Below are 13,167 nucleotides of genomic sequence, written 5' to 3' on the forward strand. Positions count from 1 at the left end.
CCTTTCTTTTTACTGCATTTTCTCTGCATCCATTGCACACAATACCTAGATTTATTGCTCAGGGCTTTGTCTGGGGTCTAGTTTGGGTATCCCTGTGTTCAGCTCCTGTGGTCCCTAACCATACCTCCCCTGTCCCTGTGGTTTCCCTTTCTGGCATGGCTCTGCTTTTGACGGGGTATCTGGTAATAGACTTCTTCACATTGGCCCTAAGATCCCTTTCCGTGAACTGTTGATTTGAGTACTCAGTTGGGCTCTCTCATAATCAGAACACATAGCAATACTTGTCCCACATCCCTGCTGAGTTCCTGCTGCCCCTGTTTGATGGATGTGAAATCTCTCATTCATCTCCATCTTCCCAGATTCTATTGTCTTTCTCCTTTATATTATGTACTTGATCCTTGGGAGGCATGTGAGGCTACAGTCTGATTGAACATGTGGGACACAGGCAAAGGAGGGGGACAAAGAGATAGAGTCGTGAGGAGGAGCCATGAGGAGCTGTGTCTGCTTTAATTACTTCTGTGTCCCCCAGAGAGCACCTAGTAGAGGCTCAACACACACTGGCTAAATTTTAAGCACAGATTTTGTATAATCGTATTTCACTAATTTTCAAGACATTATGGATTCAAAAAGTACTCTATTTAGCTGGGCTTTCTGAGCACTAGCTGTCCCAAAATCCTTATACAGCGCCTTACAGTAAACATTACATTTTCCTTCACCACAGCCTTACTGTGCACTGGCAAGTGGACCCAACTTTGAGTTTGGTAACGCAAGTAGTATCAGAATTGAGTTGAATTGTAGGACACAAGATGGTGTCTGAGAAAACACCTCACATGGGAAACACATGGGGAAAATCTCACACGTTGGAATTGGAAGCAGAATTGTAGGGGTATTTTATAATAGAAACACCTTTTCCTGAATATTTAGTTCACGCTATTGTGAAATCAAAAGTTATTTTAGACTCTTTTTTGCTTGCAAGCCTCTACATATAATGTTTCTTCTATTCAGAGGGATTTCTATTTTCTCCCCTCTTACCTCCTTTCATGACTGTTTAAGACAGAGTTCAATGTCTGTAACAGTTGGGATTATACTAACTGCGTGACAGAAAACCCAAAATAATCATATCTTTAAAAGTACTTTACTTCTCATGTAAATGAAGTCCAGATGTATGAGATCTGATAGGTATGCCTTCTCCATGATCATCAGGGGTCCTGGTTTCTAGTTCCTTAATATCTGTTGTTAAAGACGGCTGATCCAGTTCCAGACATTACACCTAAATGATATAGGAAAATAGGGGCCCAAGAGGATAGTCATGTCCCAGGTTTCAGGTGAGTCACTGAGACATGCCCCATCAAGTGAGGGTCCTTGGATTCATGCAAGAAAGAATTCAAGAATGAGCCATAGTTGAGTAAAAGTAGATTTATTCAGAGATGTGCACACTCCACAGACAGAGTGCAGGCCATTTCCAAAGGAGAGGAAGTGAGATGCCACAAAGCATGGTGTTGCTAGGTTTTATGGGCTTGGTGATTTCATAAGCTAACAAGTGGGAGGATTATTCCAACTACTTTGAGGAAGGAGCTGGGATCCCTAGGAATGGGGCCACTGCCCTCTTTTTGACCTTTTATGGTCAGCCTTGGAAGTGTCATTTACCGTGCTAACATATTACAATGAGTATATAATGAAGCTCAAGGTCTACTGGATGTCAAATCTACCTTCATCTTGGGCCTCAGGGTCTACTTTGAGTTGAATTCTCTGCCATCTTGGTGCTAATTACCATGTCATTTCTTTAATGGTTGTGCCCTCCTTTCCTATTTCACAAATTCTAGTCAACAAAGACAAGGTGTGAAGAAGAGCACGTCCCTTCCCTTTAATGTATTTCTTTAAAGTTATGCACACCATTTCCCATTGGCCAGAATCTGGTCATATGGCTGTGCCTAGTGCCATTGGACACTGGAGAATGTAGATCTTGTTCTTGACTACCAAATGCCAAGGAGATAACAGATATTGGGGGGGGGGGGTGCAAGCTTTGCCTCTCCTATGTTTCCTCTTGGATCCTCTATCCTCCCATCTTGTTCATCTCTAGAGTGACTGACTTGGCCTGATTTGCCCCGGATCTTCCTGGTGTTTGCACTAAAAGTCCCTGTGTCCCAGGAATATCATCCCACACCCCCAGCCCCCAGTCATGGGCAAGCTAACTGGGACAATAGTCACCCTACATCACCTCTATCATGGATCTTATCATGCTATAGGCTCCTTGAGTGACAGACATGTGCCTGATTCACTGTTACAACCTCAGTACAGTTCTCCACACATGTAATTATAATAGCAAATACTTATAAAGCAAATATATCCTTTTAAGTGCTTTACATATGTGTTATGAGTTGAAGTAAGTTCCCTGCCCCTAAATCCTATGTTAAAGCCCCAGGACCTCAGAATGTGACCTTATCTGGGAATAGAGTTGCTGCAGATGTAATTAGTTAAGATTAGGTCACACTGGAGGAGGGTGAGCCTCTAATCCAATATGACTAGTGTCCTTATAAAAAGGGGAAGTTTGGACACAGAACATGCACACAGGAAGAATACCATGTGAAGACTGGAGTTTTGCTGCACAAGCCAAAGAACTGCCTAAAATAAGAAAAGAAGTCTTGAAAAGATTTTTCCCTAGGGCTTCCAGGGGGAGTCTGACCCTCCCAACATGTTGATCTTGGACTTCCAGCCTCCAGAACTGTGAGACAACACCTTTGTGTTATTTAAGCCTCTCAGTCGGTGGTACTTTGTTATGCTAGCCCCAGCCACCTAACATAATATATTAGCTCATTTTAATCTTCACAGCTCCCTCATGAGATAGTTGATGATGATGATGATGATGGTGATGATGATGATTATTCCTGTTTTAGAGATGAGAAAACCGAGGCACAGAGCAGTGAAGAAAACCAAAGAGAGTTCTGAGGAGAAAAAAGTGAAAGAAATGTAAACAAACTGAAAGAAAGAAGGAAAGAGGAGGGAAAGGTGATATTTTTGAAAAGTCAAAATGCGGGCAGGAATAAAGAGAAAGAAGGAGCAAAGGAAAAGATTACAGCTTGACCTGGCCCAAGGACATTAGACGCTCTAGGTCATTGTATATAAACCACTAACATTTTTCTTTTGCAGATGTGTCAAGAGTTTGAATAAAAATGTTCTTCCAACAGGAAATGAATTCTCATTTTTGACACTTCCATGTATTTTATCATATTTTGAACCTGAAGCTACAGCTCCTGAGAACCCTGGTCTTGATTTTGTAATATAGGCTTCATTTTTATTTGAAGAGAGGGACTAATAATAATCGCTTGTTCCATGAATGTGATTTTGGGGGAATCTGAATTTTATGCTCATATATTTTATGGATTTGTTTTTGATGGATGAAATAGTACTTAATTTAAAAAGCTCTTATATATTACATATTATGCTTCTTACCTCTAGTTTCATATATATTCATATATATATTCTTGCTGAAAGACGGCATAGCTGAAGAACAAAGTTGGAGGCAATACCTTGTGAAGATGGGGCTTAATCCTCCAGAATGCAGTATACATTGTATCAGGGATTCTTCTTTTTATGGTGGTGTATCTCTAATCAGAAGAATATATGGATCTGGAACTGAGTAGAAGCAGGAGTGGCCCCACTGACCACCACTCCCAATGACCTACTGAGTTACGCTTCTTGGGCTCTATAGCATTAGAGGTTCTTGTTGTCAATGGGGACATGTTCTCACAAGAGGACATGGCATGGGTCCAGTTGAATTACAAACTATGGCTGCCATCGGGGCACTTTGAGCTCTCTGGGGCCAGGGACCAGCAGGTGAGAAGAATGATTATCTTGGCAGGGGTAATTCATTCAGATGGACAGCGGGAGGTAAGGCTGATTTCATGCAGTGGGAACAGGGGAGGCATAGGTACATAACTCAGATGACTCACCTGGGTGCTCCTTGGTTCCTGATTCTCCTTTGATCAATTGTAACTGTTGAACAGACAAGTGAAGCAACCCTGCCTGAGAAGGATGTGATTCCTGGGGCTAAGATAGGTGAGTAATGAAAGTGTGGGTCATACCACCAGGTAAGCCACCAAGACCAGCAGAGGTGGTAGCTGAGGGCAAGAGGAGTTGAGAATGGATGGTGGAGAAGGGAGGCTCTGAGTATTAGTGAAGGCTCGGAACCAACTGCAGTGACGGAGGGTAACCTGAGCTGGACGTGGACGGAGAGGATTTGCATGGTGCAAGGACCACACTGTGGCAGAAACAGAGGTGTGCCGCTCCCTTCTAGAAAGCTCTCGCTGCCCAATTACAAGGAATGTGGTAAGCCAACAGTAGCTCCTTCAGTGTCTGCCTCAGCTTTCAAGCAGCCTGAGCCAATGACTAAGTAAGGTGGTGACTCAAGGGCCCAGCGATTTACACCACCCAACCAGCAGAGGCATTGTCAGGTCTGCACAGAGGTATGACAGCTCCCCTTGATCAAATTTCTGTCTCTCCTGTTCCTTTCACACGTGTGATGCTCTGATATACTTTTTGCACCTCTGTTTCAGCAATGGATTCCCCAGGTATCCAAAGCCAGCACATGCTGCATAACAACCAATCACAAAACCTCAGGGGCATAAAACATGAAGCATTTCTTACAGCTTATGAGTTCAGAGTCCAGCTGGGCAGCAGTTTTGGTCTTGGCTGGGTCACGTATGTGTCTGCAGTCAGCTGTTGGTCAGATACGCAGTAGTGCTGGTCCTGATTGGGTCCTTTCACACATTTGGGGGTTGGCTGGCCATGGGCGTGTCTCAACAGGGACAACTGGTCTTTCCTTCATAGACTGTCTCATTGTCTGCTGGGCTCACCTTGATTTGTGTACATGGTGGTGGAAGGCTTCCAAGAGAACAAACTGAATGAAGAAAAAAGGCCTCTTGAAGTCTAGACTTGGAATTCACTTCTGCCATATTCTATGGGCCTAAGCAAATCCCAAAGCCAGCCCAACGTCATGGGGGAGGGAACCACCTCTTGTTGGAAGAGATGCTAAGTTACATTACAAAGTGTGCGGGCAAAGGGAAAGATAAAGAAATGGGGACATTTTTGCAAGCTGTCTACCACAGGGAGAATTCCCTGGTGTGAAGAGCACTAGACAAACAGAAACGATAGATATTTTAGTCTCTACTATACTGTGCTCTTTGCTTCTTTTTAAAAAAAATAATGAAAATTTAAAAGTACGGACAATACGGAGAACAGCACAACATAGCAGACACTCATGAACCCACCATTCTACTTTAACAAATCTTAAAATTCTGTCCTATTTGGTTCAGATATTTTAAGAAACAGAACTTTGAAGATATTATACTTTCAAAATCCCCTGTACACTCCTGTCTATCCTTGCTTTTTCTATTTTGAGGTCTTCAGCTATAAATTTTTTAATCCCAGGTAGTTACTTGTTATTTAAGTTGAAAAATTTGAGACTCATGCCATCTGGTGATTTAGCAGGAGAAAAAAGGAATTGCATGCACATAGTCATTAAATAAATATTATTTTGTCTTCAATTTGTCAAGCACTGCACTACGTATGTATATTCTTATTTTTTGTCATATTTTATTCTCACACCATTTTGTTTCAGGCTGTATATCTGAAGTGGAAAGAAAAGAACATTTTCCTTTGTAATGGGAGCTATTTTTCAATACCTCTTACCAAAAAACAAACAAAAACCCCCCAAACCCTGTAATACCTTGAAGCTTTAAAGGCAAATCTTGTTCTACTCTTGGCCTGTGGATTTTCATTCTGAGTTTCTTAACCTTTTCCTTCTATGGGTTTGGTTCTTGCTGTGTCACTTGGCTGGGTAGGGTGTTTTAACACGTTTGTTTAGTTGCTAGTTGGCCACACCTTTCATTTTCTTTCATACGATTAAATTGTTATTGCTCCTATCTGGTTTCTCTAGTTCAGTATCATGACTTCAGAATGCAGTCCTCTCCCTTTGTTTTCTTGGTTTCATGATGAATGGGTTATAGTTTAAAAAAAAAAAACTGCTTTATTGATACACAATTACACACCATAAAATTCATCCTTTAATATATTCAGAGTTGTACAACCATCACCAATATCTGATTTTATAATATTTTCATCACCTCAAAGAGAAATGTTATAACCTATTAATTGTAACTCCCCATTCTCCTCTGCCCAGAACCACCCCTAGTCTATGTCCTGTCTCCATAGATTAACCTGTTATGGACATTTCATATAAACAGGATCAGACATCATAGCAGTCTTTTGTCTCTGGCTTTTTAAATGTAGTGTAATGTTTTCAAGGTTCATCCACGTTGTAGCATGTATCAGTACTTCATTCACTTTTATGGCTAAATAATACTCCATTGTGTGCATAGGTCATATTTTGATTATCCATTCACCAACTGATGAATATTTGGTTATATCTACTTTTTGACTATTATAAATAATGTCAGTCATAGCATTCATGTACAAGTTTTTGTGTGGACATGTTTTCATTTCTCTTGGGTATATACCTATGAGTAGAATTGCTGTGTTATATGGTAACTCTGTGTTTAACTTTTTGAGGAAGTGCCAAACTGTTTTCCAAAGTGGTTGCACCATTTTACATTCCCACCAGCCATGTAGGAGGGTTGAATTTTCTCCAAATCCTTATCAATACTTATGATCATCTATCTTTTTTATCTTAGCCATCCTGGCACATGTTAAGTGGTATCTCACTGAGGTTTTAATTTACTTGTTTCTAATGACTAATAATGTTGAACATCTATTCATGTTCCTATTGGCGATTTGTATATCTTCTTTGGAGAACATCATTTTAAAAACTGGGCTAATTTTTTCTTGTTGTTGAGTTGTAAGTTCTTTATACATTCAGAATATCTCTTATCAGATATATGATTTACAAATATTTTCTCACATTTTGATGATTGTCTTTTTACCTTTTTGATGATGTCCTGTGAAATACAAAAGTTTTTAATTTTGGCGAGGTCCAATTTATTTTTTCTTTTGTCACTTATACGTTTTGGTCTCTAAGAAACTATTGCCTAACACAAGGTCACAATAGTTTAATTCTATTTAAGGATTAAATCTTTTTAACTTAATTTACTTTGAAGTTTTCTTTGAAGAGCTTTATACTTCTAGCTCTTACACTTAGAGCTGTGATCCATTTTGAGTTACTCTTTTATATGACATAAAGTAGCAGTTCAAATTCTTTCTTTTGGATGTGAATATCCACTTGGAAAGACAAATCTTTCTCCATTGAATTATCTTGGCACTCTTGTCTGTCTTTATTACAGAAGTTACTAAAGTTTGCCTTGCGTTGTGGTAAACTGGATAGATACTCCTCTTTCACTAGAGGACAGGAAATATGTTTTGTTCATTTAAAATGAGAAAATTATGTGAAAACACCTACCATTTACCCAGAGTAAATATTTCTTTCCTTCTTTGGAATCTTCAGCAGTACTTAGTGTGGTATTTGTTGTAAACAGTTACATAAGTGTTTGTTGAACGGAAACTGAGTTTGAGTCTACACCTCAAATGAAGGGTGTGAGTTCCTAAAGCTCGGATCAGATGGGAGGTCCGGAACACTTTTCACCCTTTTCAAACTGAGAATCTGAATAGTGGAGGTTGACCCCCAACAGCTTTGTGAAGTTGTGTGGCTAGCAGGGTGGGGGCTTCCAAATGATTCCTCATCCTCTAAGGTAAGTAACAAATATGCTTTCACTTAAAGGTAAGTGACAAATCCACTTAAAATGACCCGGAAGTTTCAGAACCTTTTTTCTTTCCAGTTTAACTTCAAGTTCTCCAGATGTCCACTTATTTAACTGCTTATGCAGTAATAAGGTTTCACTTGTGAATTTGACCTCAATTCCACAAAATCGACAGTAGCTCTTATCTACCTAAAAGCAGAAAGATTTTCTCTGGCAGCAACAACCGCTAACAAAAAGGCAAAGAGACCGCTCGCAGGGATGGCAGGCGGTTCTATTTTGAGTGACCCCTTTCTCCCTCTCTTTTTCTCTTTTACATGCTGAGCATTAGGAGCCCTCACAAGCTCTCAAAAATAGAGCAAGAGGCTGAAGATAAAGGCCTGTTCATTCCACCAGGGAGTTTCCTACGGCTTCATGTCCAGGCAATGTCTCTGCCTGCTGCTTGGATACCTTTCTCTGAGATTTCGGGATCTGCCCCTCTGCGTGAACGTGTGTATGAGCAAGTGTGGAACCTAAGGTGTGTACTATACAGATAGGCATCACAACCCTCTTACCCTAGTCCTTTCAGCTTTAGCTAAGTGCTTCAAATGACAGGTTCTGGTTCCAGAGCCAGTGCTTTGGCACTTCACCAAATCGCCTCTCTACAAATAATCAGGTACTGGACACTTAAATACATCTTATTCTAGGGTTGGTGGCCATTTCCTAACCCTAAACCAACTAGAATACAGAGAGGCTCGATTTAAAAAAAATTTTTTTAATTAGACTTTGTATTTTGGAGCAGTTTCAGGTTCACAGCAAAATTCCAGTGAAGACTGAGATTTTTCATATTTCCCTGCCCCCTGCACATGCCCAGCCTCCCCTATTATCAACATCCCCACCTTTGTTACAACTGATGAATTTACATGGAAACATCATAATCGCCCAGAGTTACAGTAAGTTTACATTAGGGTTCACTCTTCCTGTTGTATATTCTATAGGTTTGGACAAACGTATAACGACATTGCTCCACAATTATAGTGTCATACAGAGAAGTGTCACTGCCCTAAAAATTCTTTGCGCTCTGCCCAGAGGCTCGATTTAAAAGAGAAGAGGGAGAAAGAAAAAAGCCTGTGATTTACGCTGAAGCGCCACCAAACTCCAAGCCAAGTTTGTTCCCAAGTTCAGCGGCTCCCAGCTGCCCCATCTCCCCAAGTCCGGCTACAGGCAGGTTCCTCCTCCTCCTCCTTTTGTTTAAGTGTCAAGCAAATGGGTTTCCTGTTGACACCGGAATAATGTGAAAGGGCAGGAAGAGGCCAGGCCGCCTCCTCTTTCCCCCCTTCCTATCCCGTTTATTTATCTTCTACACGTTTGTTTCGGTGGAGCGGGTGGTTCCAGCGTGTGCGGCTGCGGGGCGGCCCCAGAGGCCGGTAACCCCTCCCCGAGGAGGCGCGGCCCGGCCGGCCGGAGCCCGCCCGATCCCTGGCTCCGATTCCGCGGGGCGGGGAAGGGGAAGGGAAGAGGAAGGGGGAGACAGTGGGAGAGGGAGAGCGGGGAGAAGGCGGCCGCCGGGGCTCGCGAGGAGGCGGGGAGACCGGCTCAGCCCGCGCCCCGCCGCTCCCCCGCGGGCTGCAGGTGGAGCCGCAGAGGTAGCCGCTTCCGCCGCCGCCGCCGCCGCCGCCGCCTCCCCGGGGCCGCGGTCCAGGCCCGGAGGCTGCTGGCGCGGGACAGCGGTGCTGGCGGACGGCGCGCCGGGGCCCGCAGCTCGCCCATGGCTGAGGGCCGGCGGCGGGAGGACGAGGACGAAGAGCTGCGCGAGCGCCGCGAGCTCGGGGGCCCGCGCCGCGCCCGAGGCCGTGCGCTCTCGGGCCACTCGGCCGCAGGTGAGGGGCGCGGGCAGCGCGAGGGGGTCGGGGGGGTCGGGGACCCGGGGACCCAGGGGTGGGCGCCCCGGAGCCGCGCAGATCCTGCCCCGGACGCCAGCGGCTCCCTCACCGGCCCGTAGGGGACCCGCACCTTCAACTCTCAGAGGCGAAGAGGGAGAGAGAGTGGCTTTTCCATCCTCATCCTCACTTTCGGGCCAAGCCCGAAGAAATTCAAGCCTGTCTCTATCCGCTAGTGACCCTGGAGCCTAAACTACACGTTTTCCGTGCAAACTAAATCCAAGAGCTGCTGGCTTGGAACTTGTGGCCAGGGTGGTTACTTATCTCTGGATGAGTCAGGCCGGTGGAGAGTTCGCTGGGTCTGGCCGTCTGGCTGGTGAATACCCCCTCCCGATAGGTCGGCCTGCGCTCTCGCAACCAGGTCGAACCACGTGCTGATTGTCCAGCCGGGGTTCGGTGCCTCTTGGACTTCGGACCTGTGACAGTCTTCCCAAACCCCCATCGCCTGAGCTCACCAGTTTTCTATAGGACTTGCTTTAGTGTTATTTTGTGGACAACCTCACCACCCCTCCCCCAACCCCCGGTCCAGAATATCTCATTCCAAAAGGCGCATCCTTTGGACTGAGAATCATTTCTGGGCCTATAACTACTTTAATGATCTTGTGCTTTGGGGTGCACAAAGGCGGCACGGATCAATAGTTTGGCACATAAGGGGAAGAGTGAATAAGTGTAAATCCACACCCCTTCCTTCTTTCCGGGGCAGCTTTTCAATTAAACATAGTAGAGAGGAAATTCTTCAGCCTTTGGTTCCAACTGGATAAGCCAGTTATTGAAAACAAGAGGGAAGAACAAACCTACGGAGATGACAAACAAAAGGCCGATAGAGAAGTGAGACAGATTCAGATGTGAACATTTATTAACACCGCTTTAGAAAGTGGAGTATAGCGAACGATTTATCAAGCCAGGGACAATCTTTTCTCTGTGGCTCCCTTAACCTAAGAGAAAGTTGGAGAATTTAAAGACAGTAGGTCTGTTGGGAACCAATGGAGGGTAGAAAATGGGATGAAAGTAAAGAGTTTGAATGCACATGAAAAAAAAATAGTCAATTTGATGCTCTTGGTAGGGTCTTGCAGTTTTAAAAATAATGCCTTTTGCCCATTACTCTTTCCATCAAAATAAGGCATTTTACTATCCACAAGAATATCAACTGTTTTGAAGATAATTTGACAGTTTTGTTCAGCATAAGGCAAGACCAATGAAATTTGTTCAGTTTAAACCAAGACCTAATGAAATAAATCTCTCATATTTGTTTGTAGACATGAGTAAATATTTCTTGCAAGAATACAATGAAAAAACTTTACAAAGATGTTCCTTCATTGAATTACTGATTTAAACATACCTTGGTCTCCTATTACCTTCAGCAAAAAGCTTCACTCTCTTTTGCAAGGGACTGTACTGTGAAGAAGTCTACCAGAGGTCAGACTAGATATGATCCAGATATATACTTAACATTTAGTTGCAATATGTGTATTTATTCCAAGGCTGGCGGAAATGGCATTTTGTAACTTGTTTTTACCAGTTCCTTAATTCCCCATGGCTAGCAGAAGCTTTTCCAGGCTCCGTGATAATATTTTGCTGAAACATGACATAGTGTACTTTTTCACACAGAAATTGATGTTCGCAGTCTCTGACCGTTTAATATACCCTGTCTCCGTTAAGCAGTGAGGGACGGAGATCTTACGGAGTGGGCAGAGGGTTAAACTTGCCGCTGTTGGTCTTCTTTCTTTTGAGATACAGTATTTAATAGTTTACATTTCTTTGCTGGCTGTGCTCCTCTTTCCCCTCATTAGTTCCCGTGTTTTTCAGACTCCATCGCATTCCTTACCAAGCTTGGGCATTTGTTAGTTATGTTCAAGCTAGACGTTCTCTCTCCAAGTGAGAGAGTATGAACTGACCCAGAGGCTTAATGTTTCTTCTTTTTAACATCTTTCTAATCTTTCACCTTTCCTGTTCTCATCTGCTCCCTCCTTCCTCCACCACTTCATAATCTGAAGATTTTCTTTTTCTTTGATCTCACATAGCTTGACACCATAAACTTAGGGTTTATGGACCCGAGGGAGTTTGTGAAGTCCTCTCCCTGCTAAATTGAGGTGTGCTTGTGGAAATGCATTGATTAATTTTGCAGTGTACATTCAGGAGGGTGTATAAAACCTGTACATTATGAAATAAAACTCATGTAACCTGTGCCCAAGCTGAGCAATAGAATATTATCATTTCACAGAAGTAAACTTCAGTCCCTCCCAGGCATGGCTTCTTCCTTCCCCATGAGGGAATCACTTTTTTTCCCCTTGCTTTTATGCACAATTTTACCTGTGCAGTTTTACCTGTATGCATATGCATACGTATGTGTATCCGTATACAATATTATTTAGTCTTACGTATTTTACAACTTCATATGCATGGAATCATTCTGTATATAGTCTTTAGTGTCCTGCTTTTTTTGCTCAACATTAAGTTTGTAAGATTTATCCATATTGTTATATGCAGCTAAAGTTTCTTTTCATTGTATGAATATATCCCACTTTTGCTTATCATTTTTTATTGATTTTGGTGTTCTTTATTTGCACAGGAATCCCAGCTTTCGTTGGTTGCATGTGTTGCAAAATCTTCCACTCTGTGGTTTATTTTAAAAATTTGGTTTATGGTTTCTTTTGATGTGGAAATTCTTAATTTTAATATAGGTATATTTATGAGTCTTTTTCTTTATAGTTAGTGTGACTTTTCCCCTCACTGTCCCCCTTGGTTAAGAAGGCGTTTCCTACCTCACGGGCATGAAGATATTCTCCTGTATCTTCTGTGCTGTCTCCTAAAAGTTTTGTAGCTTTCTTTGAGGAGAGGTGCCGTCGCTTTCCTCAGATTCTCAAATGAATTTGAGAACCTATGACTGACATGCAGCATTTTTATATTGTTTCTCCAAAGGGCAGGGAATACAAAATTCTAGGGCTTCCCTTTGTCACCTGGAAGAGTGGTAGGCATTTCATAGGGTTTAATAAATACTAAATAAATTTATTCTTTCTACCTGTTGATGTCTTTATGGTAAACTCTGGAAGGACAGGTATAACTTCTCCAATATATTTCAAGGGAAATGACTGGTATTGCAAGTCTGAGGTCACAGAATAAAATTCATTGTGTTCCCTATGAATTAAGTACTTCTTACATGTGATCCCCTATGAGGGAGGCATTATTTTCTCTATTTTATAATTGAAAAGAGTGAGGCTCAGGAATATTTAAGCCACTTGCCCCAGATCCCTCAGCTAGTAAATGGCAGGTTGGGGATTGAATTCAGGTCTGCTTGGCCTGAAAAGCCGTGTTTTTCCAAGCTGTCCCTCTGGCTACTGATAAAAGTTAGTTGCTACGAATGTGCCACTCATTTGTACCCGCTTGGTGCTTGTTACATTTTAGAAATGCTTTATGTTCATCTGGTGCTTTTCTACTATAGGAAGGGCTTTCACAGCCTCATGGAACTTGATTGTTATATCAACCTGAGAGGGAAGAGGGTACATTTTTATTATCCCCATTTCAAAGAGTAAATTGAGACTCAG

The 13,167-nt window shown here is 42.6% G+C and overlaps 1 protein-coding gene across 4 annotated transcripts in view; it reads left to right on the forward strand.

The window, feature by feature from the left end:
* The first annotated feature begins 9,214 nt into the window (after positions 1-9,214).
* The window catches only part of SH3D19 (SH3 domain containing 19), a 156,321-nt gene continuing 152,368 nt past the window's right edge, over positions 9,215-13,167 (forward strand). The window contains exon 1 of one of the 4 annotated variants that reach the window (XM_074377420.1): positions 9,215-9,565. Coding sequence is in view for 2 of the 4 variants with exons in the window: in XM_074377389.1 (XP_074233490.1) it covers positions 9,454-9,565 (112 nt within the window). In the remaining 2 variants the exon portion in view is untranslated. The remainder of the gene's footprint in view (positions 9,566-13,167) is intronic. The other 3 variants (XM_074377389.1, XM_074377394.1, XM_074377406.1) reach the window with 3 other exon arrangements.

Source organism: Camelus bactrianus, chromosome 2 (assembly GCF_048773025.1).
Source record: "Camelus bactrianus isolate YW-2024 breed Bactrian camel chromosome 2, ASM4877302v1, whole genome shotgun sequence".
Taxonomy (NCBI): Eukaryota; Metazoa; Chordata; class Mammalia; order Artiodactyla; family Camelidae; genus Camelus; species Camelus bactrianus.